At 37.6% G+C, this 17,124-nt stretch overlaps 1 protein-coding gene across 1 annotated transcript in view; it reads right to left on the bottom strand.

Annotated features, from left to right (window-relative positions):
* Positions 1-10,695, bottom strand: part of C9 (complement C9) — an 802,110-nt gene extending 791,415 nt beyond the window's left edge. The window contains exon 1 of the mRNA XM_044069841.1: positions 10,576-10,695. Coding sequence (XP_043925776.1) covers positions 10,576-10,661 — 86 coding nt within the window. The 5' untranslated portion in view covers positions 10,662-10,695. The remainder of the gene's footprint in view (positions 1-10,575) is intronic.
* Between the last annotated feature and the right edge of the window lie 6,429 nt (positions 10,696-17,124).

Raw genomic sequence — 17,124 nt, 5'->3', positions numbered from 1 at the left:
ATAGCAAATTCCCACCTTATCTCCACCCTACTTTATACCTCTCCAATGTATACCAACCTAAGGCAATGTGATCTAAACAAGCTAGAGACCTGCCACAACAAAATCGCCAAATTCGCCACAGGGGCATCCTACCGTAGTCACCACTGACTCTCACTTGCTGAACTGGGCTGGCTTGAACTCCCTCACCTCCTTCAGTGGTATAAACTCTCACTCGCCCACAAACTAGTAAACCATCCACTAAATGTCCTATCCCTCCAGAATCTACTCCAACCCTATCGCACCACCAGACCACTAAGATCCAGCAGCAAAAATCACTTGCAGATCACTAAAGCCAATAATTCTGCTGGTGAAGCACTATTCTCTTGCGCCATAGCCAAATTATGGAACTCACTCCCACCCACAATTTCCTCCATACCATCATGCACCCACTTCAAAACTTTACTAAAAGTGCAACTAAAAACATGCTGGCTATGCCCTTGCAACTCCCACTCTAATATCATCCACCCCATCCAACCACTACCTTTCTTTCCACTCCACTAACTACCTTGATTATAGCAAGCTCAGATGCTCATAAGCCAGTACTTATTATACAGCACAAACTTCTTCTTCTTCTAACATTTGTTAATGTCTGGTATGCACTTCACAGATAAAGATTCTAGTCATCTACTGATGTACTATGTTCTTCATTTGTAAATATGTTGTAAGTAATCGCTATGTAAATTGTTAATCGCTATTACTGTCTGTTTATTTTAACTGTGGAGCTTTTCTCCCTGGGCCTCCGCTGAAAATGGACCTACGTCCAGTCAGACACTCCTGGTCAACAAATTTAAATAAATATATTGATTAATTAATTAATCAATTAAACAGGTCTACCTTGTTTATTAAGAGCCATAATATCAAATATAATTTTCTCGATGCTGAAGATATCAAAGCCCACTTCATCGAAGGAGCTACAGAGATCTTCCCCAGGGTAAGTAACCTGTTGTGCAAGATGGTGAACTTCACCTTTTACCCAATTGTAGTGCAATCTCAGAGTTGGTATATTTAGTTAGGGGGGTGTGGGGGTGCAGCCCCCCCTCCCTTGCTGGTGGGTTAGGGATGGTGTGGTTTGGGTTTTTTTTTTTTGGGTAAGTGGTTACTTATCCTGGGAAGATCTTCACAGTTCCGGTCCTTCAATGAAGTAGGCTTCTATATTTTCAACATCGGCAAAATGGAATTTGATATTATGACACTTTGACAAAATAAGGTAAACTCCTTTAAGTAGTGCTTTGAAACTGAGATCCATTAAGATGTAACATTTTTTCCTATAAGCAGCAGTAGCATTAGTTGTCATGGTTCTTGAGAATTGCATAATTACATAATTATTTAATTGTGTCTATTTTGTGATTGGTTGGTGCGTATATTTAAACTGTGACTTTTCCATTGCCAGGTCTTGCTCTGATGAAGTCTGGTATAGATGAAAGCGCTTGGCATGAGTCTTTGTTTTATACTTTGTATTTTATCTTATTAAATATATATTTTTTTGTATTTTACCTTATTAAATACATCTTTTTTTTATCTTCCGGGTCTGGTGAAGTCTTGGTTTCCTTTGGTACAAGCCACCTCCTTGTGTTTTTGATTACTAGTGCTATGTTTCTAGGAGGTTACTGCCTTTTTTGGTTTATTATCTTCAGCATCTCTTTTCATCTCCCAAGCTCTCTGCATTTACAGCTTGTCTATCTCCATCCCGGCCTTCTTGTTTGGTGACTGCCTATGTTCAAACTCATCACTACAGATGTCTGGTGCAATATATGCCTTTTCTGTTTCTCTGAGTCTGTTACCTTCACCATACCCACCTTTTTTACTAGCCATCTGTATAGCCTGCTTGCCTGCACCAAACTGTTCCTTGTAAAGATGTACCTTTTTATCTGTTGGTTCTTGGTTCTTCCTATATCTGTCCAGCCCATCTTTTAGACATTCCTTTCAAAGTCCTGTCTAATTTTCATATTATATTCCCTCTTTCCATAGACTCTGTCCTTTTCTGTGCCCCGGTTGATATTAAAATCCCCTCATATAATGTCCGTTTCCCTCTTCACCCGCTCCCACTACTATAAAAACCTTACAAAAAGGTCCCCTTTGCCTTTGTTATGTCCATAGATCTCCTTGACTGTCCATTTCATGTCTTGCCATCATCCCTGCCATATGAGCCATCTTTCCATCCCACATTTCACTATTTTTCTCTAGCATCACCTGTAGCACTTTCCTGAGCAGCACCAATATCCCTCATTTCCCCCATCTTCTTTGTTGTCAAAGTCAACATTTGGGTATTCCTGCATATGAATTTTCCCCTTTTTATATTCCCCTTTGTTGCCTGTAGTGATATCATATCCCACTCATCCTTCCTATTTTCACATGTATCCACTTCTTTTTTATTGGATTTGATGATCCTCCCATGTCACTGCTTTTATGCTTTTCACCATTGTTTCTTATTTCCCATGCCCCCTTACCCCACACGTCTGTTGAGTCACCCCTTCTTCTGGGTTAGTTGTCTTTCTGAACTGAACTCCCCATTCTTTGGCTGTTGGTAATGCTATGACTCCCCTCCACTTCTCCAATTTTGGCTTGTCTCTCTCTCAAGACTGTGTGTGTTTGGTCTGGACTTGGGTCATGCATTCTCTTTTCCATGGTCCCATCTCTCTGTCCTTTTCATGGTGCATTGCAGCCTACTCCAAAGCTTGTCCTCACATTTATGTTCCACCTTATAATTTCTCCTGTTTTCACCCCCACCATATGGTGACTGCAGCTATGTTAATTTTACCTCATTCTTGTAGACCTGTGTGCATACTTTTACAAAGCACTATAAACTAAATTCCTTTTCCAGGTCTACAACAGGCATTGCTAGGGTCATTCTCCAGGGGCCCCAAGATCCTCAGCCTTCCTCCTCAGTCTAAGCCATGGTAATCTACCAATATAGCTAAGATTACAGCAGCTGTGATCAAATGACGAACATAGCACAGTTGTGAAAGCTAACTAATCATAACAGTAGATGTTTAAATTATCACTGCTGCAGCAGAGACTCCCCTCTCCCTCCCCCTTATTTATTGTATATTTTATGTCATGGTGTGGAATTTTTATTGTTATATTTCTAGTATTGTCCTATCAGGGCTTTAGCCTCTCTCTTGTTCTCTGTTGGCATGAAAGCTCTGAAGGGCTTGACTCCCGAACCTGACTTTAATCACGACAGCTCAAGGTGACTAATGGATTGGGTGTGGGGAGGTTGCCTGAAAGCTTTGGAAGCTGACCGGCTATTGTAGTCTTAACAAGATTCAACCTATACAGCTGAGGCTACTGCAGCAGTGATCAAACAAAGAATATCCTCCAAGCACAAAACAATAGAAATTCAAGTCAAAAGGATAGAACTAGGAAAGAGAAGGAAATCACACATGAACCACAGAGACAACATAAAACAAGACTGTTACCTAGAGGAAAACAAGGAACAGAAGACTTCATAAATATGCAGATAGAAGCAGAAGCCAGGACAGAAGAAACTATACACCGTGAAGGATGAGCAATTGCCTACTGGAAATAGTAGATTCGGATGTAAACTGATGGTCATAGCAGGGACTAAAAGTCTTGATAGAAGCATAAAAGATGTGAGGAAGCATAGCAGATGAATAGTAGAAGACAGGCTGGAACTGAGAGAGGAATACAGAAAAAAAAGAATACAAGAACCCATACAGAAGTGTAAATAATGGACACACAAACAATAGATGAGTGGACTAGAGGAAAACAGAAGGGCTTTAAGAAGAGAAGCACATCAATACCCATGAGGAAGAGAATGAGAAGCCTCTGAGAAGGTAGTTACAACTGGACTGGTAACACATGGATTTTTAAACAAACCAAACTCAGAGATAGAAGCCATGTAAATACAAACTAATTAATAAAAAACATGCCATGGATAGGTGAAAAAGTCTTGAATAAAGATGAGCACTGTTGGCTGTAAGTTTCATGAAGACTTCTCTTCCAGCACTCTAAATGTTTCTTTTATTCAATCCAAAGAGCTCCATCAATTCCCCAACCTAAACTCACGGCCTTCAAACTAGATGCATATGACTTCCAAGCTTCCATAGATATCAATTAACCAATCAGTAAATCAATGAATATATGTGTATGTATCGCATTTGTTTACTGGGATAGTCTGACTAGGCCAAGAAATCTATTCCTTTTTAAATGATGCCCAGGCAGAAAAGCTTCAGACCTAGTCATGCATACAGTTCACATAAATATCCCATCTGATGACTGAGTGCATTTGACAAGTTTAGGTAGGTGTAAACAGAGAACAAAGTAAACATAATAAGTATCTAGTCTAGCAGGTTTGCAGTCTTCACTTGGAAGTGATTGCATAGGAATTTTTATTCCCCAAACTGACTTTAATGATTTTTTTTCCTAAAGTAAATAGCAAATGTTGGAGGTGTGATCAGGAAGAAAGAGGTAACTGGGAACATATGTTTTGGGAGTGTAATGAGATGGTAGATTTTAAAAAATCCCTACAGTGTCCTCTTGTCAGAAATATTGGGGGAGCAAATGGTTGTAACTATGGAAATGATTAATTTTAAGCAGGGACATATGATCTGAATTGTCTAGACACAGTAAAGCCTTATTAAGTTTAATTTTATTGACTGGCAAAAAAGCAATTACTAGAAAATGGAAATCAGAATGTAAACCAATTGTATTTTAAGTACTGAAATGTGTAAAAGAGATAAAAAAATGGAAATTGGATGCTTAGAAAAGTGAAGGAGCAAATCACATGGAACTAGAATTTGTGGGAACAATACATACAGAATAATGTTCAGAAGGAGGGGTGAGGTTTAGTAGAAGGTTAGAATGTTGCAGTTTATGTTATGTTGGATTAAATGACAGTTGTTTACAAAGAAAGAAAACATAAATGTAATATATAATGTATATAAATAAAAAAATAATGAGGCTTGTTTTCTTTTCTGTTAATGTATAATGTATATATATATATATATATATATATATATATATATATATATATACCAATGTCTTAATGATGATGATTATTGATAATTTAATAAAGGTTTAAAAAATAAAAAATATAAGCACATTATCAAAGAGACAGTGTAAAATCTATAGCTTTTAAAGAACTGTATTTCAAAATTCTACCTCACAAAAGCATTTATGTTGGCTTCAGAAAGTGGGAATTGCAAGATGTGTCACCTTTCTTTAAATTATTTTTGCCACTAGTATGTTGGCATGTAGTGTTGCTTTCTTTGTACTAAACAGCTTCAAAAAATCACACGAGATAAGGAGGATTGAAAAAATTGCATGGAGATGTAAATCAAGCCTGAAAACAGGGGCATACCTCCAAAAATAGGGACACCCTAAATCAGGCCTGAAAAATGGAACATTCCTTCAAAACTGTTACACTTCTTACCCTGCCCACACCCTATTTTAGGACAACTTGTTTTCAGGTACCCTTCTCTCCTACAAAACAAGTGCTTTTTTATTATACAACATATTCTAAGTAACATTGAGTCCACCATCTTTTTACTGTTTCCTAAATAATTGAACTGTCCATGCAGAATCTGCAAAGTTTCATCTGCTAGTTCTAACTTCAAAAAGATAGCTAATTTTGACAAGGTCTCAAGCAAAAAGTGGTTCTAGCATTGTTCCCTATTGAAAGGTCGGCACTCAAAATGCTGAATGCCAACACCCCCCCCCCAATAAAAATCCCAGAGAAGTGGGTATTGCTGCTCTCCTTTAAACTTGTGCAGCCTCTCAACTTACATATACCAACTCAGAGAATGGCATACCTTGCAAAAAAGGGAATATTCCGGCAAACGGCCACTTCTGACTTACTTCATGCAAGTTCATTTTTTCGGCAATTCGGTCTCTGTGTTTTGAGACTCACTCGAGGGGGGGGGGTCTCGACATTTCAAATAGTTACCTTCCAGGTGCATTATTGATATGCACTAGTAAAACAATATAAATGTAAAATAGTATCGGAGCCTTCATCTTAGCATTTAAGACCTACAACATGCAAACTAAATGTCTAAGGATCACAAAGTACCTCAGTACTGAGAGTCTTGAATTAATTTATCTTTTAGTGCCATATTCTTTTGACACCTTTGACTGTACAGTTAACATCTGCATAATCTCTTGCCATCCACTTCTGTTTCCAGTCTCATAAAATGTATTCATTGTCATCAATAAACATTCTTCCAGCTATTAGAGCACCTCTTTTTCAAACCATTGTTTTGCATTTCTGCTCTGGAGTCTGAAAACTAACAGTACTGCCTTGTAAAGTTTATTTCATGCTGAAGTCTTTAACACAGGAGAAAAACACTGACCATCTTTGTGTTAATACAGTGAAAGTTAATGAGAGGCAGGTATTAATATTTTGAATATATTCCAATATATTTATCACAACTTTCAAATAAAATTGCATTTTAAAATCATATGGTCTCAGCCCTATAAATTTAAAAAGTTGCTAGAATTGCAGGTTTTGTATTAGCATGCATTTTTTAAAGGATATGATGTCTGAACTCAAAAATATGTCATTGTTTTCTGACTTCAGTCCTCAGTGATTTGCTAGAAAACCACAAATTCTATGAGGAACACACAAAAATATGAGACAAAAATATTGACATTCTGCATAAACTGCACTATGACTGACCAGTCACCAAATCGGTCTGTTTGTGTTCTTATCTATCTCTCCATCTCTGTCAAGCTATCAGTAATGTAGAGGATTATGATAAGTTTGTCAATCATAACCTGTTTATTATGTGTTCAAAACATGGAAGCCAAGAAATTCACCTTGAGAGTGAAGCACAAGAGGTAAATCTTTGCATCCATGTCAAGAACACATAATTTAGGGTTATGTTCAGAGATCCTTTCATAATTTTTTGCAGCGCATGGAGCTTTATGTGCTTCATGTACTACTAGTAACAGTAAAAAAGGGGGGAAAAACATTAAGTGCTTTGCTGGGTATCAAAGCTGTAAAGCACACAGCAACGAGCACTTTCAGAAAGGCAGTGTAACACACAGTCTCCTTATGTTTTTCATTCAATTTCTATGCCTCCTAACTGCCCAGATTTTTGCAGAATATGCAGATTTTTGTCTTATTTCTTTGGTCTGTTCCTCATAAAGTCTGTAGCTTTCAGACAATTCACAATTGAGGTTCAGAGTTCATATCCTTCAGAGAAAATGCAGGTGAACACTCATCCTGTTATTCTAGCTATTTTCTTAGTTTGTAAAGGAAAGGACACTTTATCAGTGCTGAGAGCAGGCTGAACAGAATCTTTATTTCTGCTGCTATTCCTGGTCAGTACTCGTAGATTTTACAATGTAGCACAAAACTCAACCTTAACAACTTTAGCAGGGGGTGCTTAACACTTGTTAAGGTCAGGTCTCGCACCACTCTAGCGCTTAACCAATCTGTCTTTTTCTGAATTCCACTGTAGTGCATTTGTAGTGCACGCCATGCACTACAAATGTACTTTATATATATATATATATATATATATATATGTATACTTCTATTTCTTTATAGCTTCCTCTAAGGATTATCTGTCGTAAAAGTGCATTTTTTTTCTAGAAGACTTTAGTAAATGGCAGTGGTGGAGGAGGGTAAGTGCATGTTCAAAGCTACTTAGACTACCTTATTTCCTTGTGTGTGTGTGTGTTTGTGTGTGTTTGTGTGTGTGTGTGTGTGTGTGTGTGTGTGTGTGTGTGTGTGTGTGTGTGTGTGTGTGTGTGTGTGTGTGTGTGTGTGTGTGTGTGTATGTGTATGTGTTTGTGTGCATGTGTGTGCATATGTATGTGTGTGTGTGTCTTGTGAATGCATTTGACAATTTTGGTGATTTAAAATTCAAAATGTGGATAAACATACTGTCAGATTTGTACCATAAATATGAGCATTAGTTAGTTATTCTATTAAACGATGGATCATTTAGCACTATATATTTCGTACAAGTGTTTTACCTATTCAGTGAAGTCATTTAACTAATAAGCTACCAAAGATATACTGAAGTTACTGCTGTGTTGCATGCCTGCAGTTTCATAGGACATTTGGCAACAGTGAAATGCAAATGTTACATTTCTTTTAGGTCAAACAAAGAAAATTCAAATATTGACTTTTTTTAAGGCAGTATTGACTATGTGTATTTGTAGAGGCGTTCTGATGTAACCTGTGTCTACATGGTTTTTTTTAGATTATGTCAGTGAACTATTGACTCCATCTGGTGAGAATGCCTTCTTCATTGTCCATTAAATATTAACAGCTGCTCTCAGGTACTAATGGAGGTATCAATGTTGTTGCCAACATTTGAGCATAATGTGCTAAATGTTAACTTTAATCAACAGGAAAAAGGATGGGCAGTATGTCCCAATGGTTAACAAAACAAATGGAGAATGAACATCATCATGCAATTGCATTCATCCATCCTCAACCCCTTTTCCCATTTTTGCACATGGGTTCAGGCTGTTACTCAGCAGTGACAATCATCTCAAGCCAAGGTGTCCACCACTGCGTGGCTACCCTTGCTATGGTAGTTCATCTGTACCACTTACTCTCTAACCTATGACCAATTTTGAGTGTCCAATCCACCTACTCCATGTCTTTGGAATGTGGGAAGAAACCCATGCCAATACAGGGAGGACATGCAGACTCTGCACAGAAAGCACCCTAGCTGAGAATCAAACTGGAGAACCTTTTGCTGTGTGGTGACAGCGCCAACTCTTGCACCACCACGGCCACCCAATGTCATCATGCAATTATAAGTTTATTCTAAACACATTTAATAAGAATTAGTGCCTGGAGCTTCTTGAAATGATACCATTGTAAGGATTTTACCTTAGCCATTTAATATAAACTGAAGGAATAGTGATGATGTAGGGGATTTAGAATACATCACAGATGAGATTATCAGCAGTTCTTCCATATATTTTCTTTAACAAAAGGCAGCAACAACAGTATTATGTAATACTTCATAACTATCTGAAAAGGAATAAGAGTTAAAAACATTGCAGTCCTTAAACCAGAGACCTACGATATGTGCCAGGATTCAACAATGCCTACACACACTGTTCTGAGTGAACAGACAACACAGACACTTCTTCCACCTACTTTTAGTTTTCTTACTGATATTCTTGTAGCTTTAAATACTGACAGGGATTCATAAAGGTTACCACAAAGTGTAGACTACATGTATGCTTAGTGCAATCTTTCTGAGTGGCTAGATAGCACAAACAATGTGACAAGGATTTTATTGAATACATACATGTACACAGTGTAGGCTTTATTGAATCTGGATCATGGTCTGTTTCATAATTTGAGGGGTAATAAAAGCTTGTTGTTTATTACATCTGTTTACTAGTATATAGAATCTAAAAACACAAGTAAAACTAGAGCTGTTTTAAAAAGTAAGAAAGGTATTGAGAAGAAATGGCACTTTCATTCAGTACAGAATCTGCAAAAGCAGTTTAAATACAATGTTCAGGGACAATTGATTTTTATTTCTATTTTTAATTTTGTGAAGTGTATAGAAAAAAGTCACACAACACAACAAAATCTTCATATCTAATCTGTCTCAGCCAAAAAAACGTCCATTATAACTATAGATGTTTGTATACTAGAGTGAGTTTCTACTCATTTTATCCATAGTAAAAGCCTACCTTGGGTGAAATTTCTTTATCTCTGTATTGGCTAAAAGGGAGTATATGACTTATCAAAAATTACTACTTGTCACACATGATCTGTTGACACCCACACCATTGACAGTCATGTGCAACAAGTGCAAAAAACACTAAGAACATCATTTTTATGGAATGTTAGACCTCACATACTCATGAGGTGAGCTCTCTCTCCATGCTCCAGAAGATTTCTATTATATAAGGTTACTGTAGTTCAAGTAAAGGAAAGTTACAGAGGACAGAAACTTCATTTAGCAACATACTAGTTCAAAAATTAGAAATATTAGTTTTCAGTCATGAAGGGGATGTACCATCTACAAGTAATAGTTATAAACCCGTTTCCCTAACCTGAATCCAAAAATGGTCCATTTGTATCAGTGCAATACCTCTCCTAACAAATGAATATTAAATAAATAAATGAATGGAGGTGATGTTGTTAATCTTTAATTAAACGGTCAGTAGTTTTCTACATCTGGCACGCTAGATGTAATTAGTGTGCTGCTTTCAGTATCATTCATCAGTGTTGTTAAGCTGATAAAAAGAAGAACCCAAGATCTTTTGCAGTTTTAAGATGAAAAAAATGGTAAACATAACTGCATACCAAAAGAAAAGTAAAGAACAATTGCGATTAAACAGTGTTGTTAATGCATCGTCATCACCACAGTTTATGATTTGGTGCTCTTTGTAGAAATCATACAGCTGTGATGTTTTCAATTGCATCACAAGGTGTAGTAACAGTCTTTCAAGAATTACAGTCCAATTCCCTTCAGCTTGCCACAAATTATATCACATTTTTATGTTTTCAATGAATATTCAGTAAAAATCCAAAGTCAGAAAGCTGTTCTAATGCTAAATAATGCTTATAGCAAACACAATGCTCACCCATCTGGATTCACAGATGCAGAAGATACAGTTTCCAATAAAATAAATGTTAAAATGCATCTTATGGAGGAAGAAACGAGTTTCATGATTGCAGAATGGCAGAAGAGTGAAAAAGCTGCAAGCTGTGACAAGCACTTACTTATTTTCTAGGGTGAATTAATCATTAATAAGTCTTCCTACAAAATACACATTTCTTCACTGATAAAGCAAACAGTTCAACAGGGGCTTTACCATTAAGTATTTCAGTTCTAAAGTCCATTATGTGAGGAAGGGGTGAGGTGGCAAAAGGCACAATGTAGCAATAGTTTGTAAGTGCTTCAGTTAAAAGATCAGCTTTGTTTTTATTTAGCTGTAGATTTATGGCTTATTTAACTTCTGGAGGACCCCATATTGTTGCTCTATTAAAACTTACTGCTCTCTAGTAACTTTCCAAATCCTGCTACTACTACCCATAGCTCTACCACTATTACTCCTCCTATTTTAATACTATTCTCCCTTTTCTGTTCCATTTATGTAACTGAACATATATTTGGCTTGTTAGATTATATATATATTTATATATATGGATATATATATATATATATATATATATATATATATATATATATATATATATATATATATGTGTGTGTGTGTGTATCTATATATATATCTATATATATATATATATATATATATATATATATATATATATATATAGAGAGAGAGAGAGAGAGATAGATAGATAGATAGATAGATAGATAGATAGATAGATAGATTTATTGGCCAGATTTTATATACTTAGTCATAAACGTGAATCACTGTTACTTGTATAATGTTGTTTTGTAACATTATGATGTAACCTGGGCTGTACCTGTAATTGGTAATTATTTGATACATGTTCTACCCCAGTAAACAAAAGTTAAATAAAATAAAATAAATGTACACAGACCATATGGTTCTACATCTTTATTTTTTGTTTGTATATGTTTGCATATGTATGTGTATTTACATATATTTTTTCTCATATATGCAAATTCATATTTATACAGAAAAGCACATCAATGCATTAACGTGCAATATTTGTATACAGATGCATTTCTGTTTATAGTTATGTTTCTGCTTACTCATACATTTGGATTACATTTAGGTACATATTTGTACTTACACATACATTTCTTGCATTTACCTGCAGTTATGCAACATTTCTATACTGTTTAACACCAGTATTTGAAAAGAGTAAAATAAAGGAAAAATACTTACTATAGAAATCTGGTCTTCTCACCATCAGCTGGTCTACCCACTCGGAGAGCTGATCAGGCCTGCCCTTCTGTAGGTCACCGTACCTGTGATGAAAATGGGGGCCAGATCAGGTGATCCTTGTCAGGGATGAAAGGTGCTCATCCACCTCCTTCCAGATGTCAATTTTTTCCAGTCCAACCCACATACACAGGACTATATCCCTAAAATGATAGACCATAATTTTGGTCTCTTTCTCAAACCAGTTTGGAACTCACTTTTGCTTTGACAGATGTTGCCACATCACAAAGTGCTAGTACCAAAATGAGGACTGCAAGTGCAGGGCTGTGGTACACTGGTCTGGAACACTGCAATTGCAAGGCTGTGTTGCGCAGGTCTGGAAGACTTCAAGTGCATGGCTGTGGTGCAGAGGTTGGGAACCCTGCAAGTGCAGGGCTGTGATCCACAGGTTTGGAACCACATCTTCAGGGGCGTGACATGACTTTAACCAAACTCATTTAACAGGTAGAGGCATTAGACATGGCACTGCTGTTGTTGGCAAGTTTGGTTTCACAAAATGCTTTGTCACACACACATTTTTTTTCAAGGAATACATTTGTGTTTCATTTCCATAGTGAATAAAATTCAGACATGTAACCATTGCTTTTAAAGTTGTTTACATCTGTTTCTGCTTGTGTGCGTCACAGATGCTTATCATTATTTGAACAATAAACTTGAATGTCATGCAGTAATCATTTCTTTAAGCATTTATTTTGTAGCATTGCATCAAAAGAAATCATTTGTGTTTTTTTTCTTTTCATTAAAAATAAACTTTCCTGCATGTATCTTTATGAACCTATATTAATTATTGAGTAATTTGAGTTGATGACGTGTGCCACAGTATATAGGATGGCTATGGATTATGTTTCGTGATTATGCAGACTCAATGTATCTGACTCCATTTTCCCCTTTTCTAATGATAGGGGCATTATAGAATTACTAGGATCATTTGCAGGTTCACTTAGACAGCTGGCAACTTCTGGGGATTGTTGCAGACTTTGTTTCTTTCTGCAGCATGTTCATGATTCCCCAAGGCCTGTTTGCATGGATTTGTTGCTTTGCATGCTTATGTATCACTGCCTCTTCTTCTTCTTTCGGCTGCTCCTGTTAGGGGTCACCACAGCAGATCAACTGTTTCCATTTCTTCCTGTCCTCTGCATCTTGCTCTGTCACACCAACCACCTGCATGTCCTCTCTCACCACATCCATAAACCTTATCTTAGGCCTTCCTCTTTTCCTGTTACCTGGCAGCTTCATCCTTAGCATCTTTTTCCCAATATGCTCTGCATCCCTCCTCAGCACATGTCCAAACCAATGTAATCTTGCCTCTCTGGCTTTGTCTCCAAACCTTCCAACCTGGGCTGACCCTCTAATATACTTATTCCTAATCCTGTCCATCCTTGTCACACCCAGTGCAAATCTTAACATCTTCAACTCTGCCACGTCAAGCTCTGACTCCTGCCTTTTTGTCAATGCCACTGTCTCCAACCCATATAACATAGCTGGTCTCACTACCCTCTTGTAGACCTTCCCTTTCACTCTTACTGGTACTCGTCTGTCACAAATCACTCCTGACACTCTTCTCCACCCACTCCATTCTGCCTGTACTCTCTTCTTCACCTCTGTTCCACACTCACCATTACTCTGAACTGTTGATCCCAAATACTTAAACTCACTCACCTTCGCCACCTCTACTCCCTGCATCCTCACCATTCCTCTATCCTCCCTCTCATTCACACACATATATTCTGGCTTAGTTCTGCTGACCTTCATTCCTCTTCTCTCTAGAGCATATCTCCACCACTCCAAGGTCTCCTCCACCTGTTCCCTACTCTCACTACAGATCACAATGTCATCTAGATATCAGCATAAAAAAAGCTTGATTTGCATACAATACATGTAGATGACCCTGAATTTATGCAGATAAGTTCACAACCACCATATGAACTTGCAGTCGCTTAAGACAGGTGGCAAATGGTTTAGGAAACCCCTTTAGTTTCCCTTCCTTCATAGTAGCATTGTACCTTGTGGAATGTACTTATGACTTCACAGCTTTACAAATGACTTCCATACCCCAATTTCTTTCAAACTTTTGGCAATTCACATGTTGTTTAACATGTGGATGATTATAATATTAGGTCTTTCTGTGGTTTTGTTATTTAAATACTTTACAATACTTTTCATTATGTATGTATTGTACATTGTTTTTATATGCTTTGGTTACAGTATTTTTTTTAAAAAAAAGTGTAAATATATTGTTCTGCTTCACATCCCACTGTAATGTTATCTCTGCTAATTTCAGTAAAATGACTTTTCACAAAAATATACACGTTTTTCCTCCTTCATAGCTTTATAGGTTCATAGCTACCTACTAGGCTCAGAAGCCTAGGCATACAGTCTCGTGACATTTTCAGCCCTTATATTTTAAGTACAAATAACCCACAGATGATTAGAACATTTACATGCTTCCCCATCCATGAGGGGCAAGGGTGCTAAACCAGAAGTGAATTTGGGTCCCCATCCATTTGTCCAGATTATGTTTGAATAGTGTAATAGAAGTACTTTGCTTTCTGTGTCAAAGAAGATGATTCCAAAGAAGTAATTTTTTTCTGTGATGCGTAGCTACTCCTCCCTGTTGAGGCTGTATATGCTAGGCAGAGATTGTCCTTCAGCAGTCTGTATTACAATGAGAAAAAGGGCAAGACTTTGAAAGATCTGCATAGTTTTTATGATTTGGGCTCTTGAATTTCTTAGTAAGAAAGCACTGTGGGCATTCAAGTTGTATCACATGCTTGTATAAGTACATACCAAAGGCAGTATTATAATCAAAGATCAGCAAGATAAGGGTGGAATACAGTGAAAGGATCCCATTCCTGGACTTGGAAGCCATACCTTTCATCTTATATGCAAAGCCATGGAAAGAATTATCATGAAAATGATCAATAATGATATAGTAAACCTTCAGACCCAGACCCAACTCATTTTGGTTTCATCAAGGGCAGGTCATGCCTACTCAACTTGGAGGACTTCTTTGAGTAGTTAACCAAAGAAAAGGATAAAGGCAAAATTGTTCACACTGCCTACCTTGATCTGGCCAAAGCATTTGACACAATACTCCACTCAGGCATAGTTGACAAACTCAAGAGGTTAGGTACAAACCCGTATATCACCTAGTGGATAGCAAACTGGCTCACAGACATGACCCAGGAAATAAGAATTGGGGAGTCCACCTCTACAAAGAGGCCAGTCACAAGTGGAGTCCGTAAGGGGTTGGTCCTGGGACTGCTCCTTTTTGGCATTTACTTCTCTGAATTCAAACCCAATGTCAGTGGTCTCTGGCTGACTAAATTTGAAGATGACTGCAAATTAGGAGCTGTCATTGAATCTCACACTGACAGAAATGTTCTCCAGGAAGAGCTGACACAAACAAACAACTGTTGTCAGAGTCAAGGACTAAAACTAAATGCCAAGAAATGTGTAATGGTATCCTTCAGGAAGTAATCCACCCTGGTAATTATCATATTGACAACACACCCCTTAAAGCTGACTCAGTTGTCAAGGACAGTAATCTAGCCTTTGACCATCATGTGCGTACAGTAGTGAGAAAATCATTCTATGTTGCAAAACTTATAAATAAAGGTATGGCATCTAGGTTCAAGCAATTCATTGTTTCACTGTATTCGGCATTCATCAGACTTATCACTGAGTGCAATGCCCCCTTTAGTATGTACTTAACCAGTTATATCTAACAATTGGAACGTCCACAGAGGTTCCTCACTAAAAAGAATACAGGGCATAAGTAAAATGTCCTATGCAGACTGCCTCAAGGCCCTATCCCTGTATTCTGTCTCCTATAGGCTATTGAAGGGAGATCTATACCTGGCATACAGGATTTTGTCAGACCCCACTCTGATGGACTTCCTGTATATTCACAAAACAAACAGCACCAGAATTACCCTTGTCTGTGATATAAATAGGACCTGCTAGAGAGACAGGCATGTATCCCAGAGATTACCCCATCTCTGGAACATGCTCCCCATCCATGTGAAACATAGTTCCTCCCTAACCCAATTCAAGTGTAACTTGGACAATTGAATGGGGAACGGGAAATTCATTCTTGACTTGGTATCTATTTGTCTAATGTACACAGACAGCCTGTAATTGGTTCATCTCCTAGGCCTCTGCTTGTAAATGTTTCATATCTCAAGACCCTGTTTACAATTATCAAGGGTACCAGTACTTGTCAGAGATTTGGGATGCATGGCTAGGCTTTAAAAAAGGCCCTTGTGGTTGTCAGCCTAGTAAACACCCATGAACCTATGAATCTATAAACTATGCAATGAAAAAGTACATATTTAAAATATGGAAAATATGGTGACCAAAGGACAGTTCATTGCCTACAAAGAGTCCCAGATCCTTAACTGCTGGATCAATTTTCAGAAGTGTATTTTCAATGTGAAACTTACAATGGACATCTTTCTTGTTGAAGGATAATATTATACATTTCTTAGCTTTAATTTAGCCCATGGTTTTATGCCAGTTACCGATTAGAGAAAGGCCCTCTTGCAGAATCTTGGTGTCAGGGGAGTTTATGATAACACCAAGTTTACAGTCATCTGCAATCCTGGTCAACCATAAACCCTTAACAGTAGCTTTCATCACCAAGAAGTAAATGCCAAAGAGGAGTGGTCCATAAACCCTGAAGTACACCAATAGTGACAAGCCTTTTGGAGGAAGTAGAGTAGACAACTCTAATTTCCTGGATTCTATTCATGAGACAATCTATTATCCATTGAGTTACATAGGGATTAACATTTAACTAGGATAGTTTATCTATGATACCTGAGTATGGGACAGTGTTGAATGCCTTTATGAGGTCTAAATATAACCCTCTCAAAGAAGCTAACAAGGTTTAGTAGGCAGAATCAGCATTTACCAAATTCAAACTGGCTTGGTCTAAGACTTTGTAGGCTATCTATGTCTTTATTTATTAATTCCATAATGATCTTTCCCATAGTCTTACTGACAAGGCTGGTCAGATGTATGGGTCAGTAATTTCATGGGTCCATTAATGTGCCACCTTTATGCTAGGGGATAATAGTTGAAGTCTTTCATTCATCCAGCACAGAGCCTGTGTTCTGATGGGAGTCTGACAGGTCCTGTTGTGGGCTGGCCAGTAAGCAGTCCAGTATGTTATCCAGCCCCAAAAAGGCAGTGTTCTTTGCTTTGGATAGTGCCCTGAGAACTGGTTCATGAGAAATGCAGGGGGGG

Source organism: Protopterus annectens, chromosome 1.part0 (assembly GCF_019279795.1).
Source record: "Protopterus annectens isolate FY-2018-M chromosome 1.part0, PAN1.0, whole genome shotgun sequence".
Taxonomy (NCBI): Eukaryota; Metazoa; Chordata; order Ceratodontiformes; family Protopteridae; genus Protopterus; species Protopterus annectens.
The sequence above is the reverse complement of the archived record's forward strand: the minus strand, read 5'-3'. Positions and strand labels throughout refer to the sequence as shown.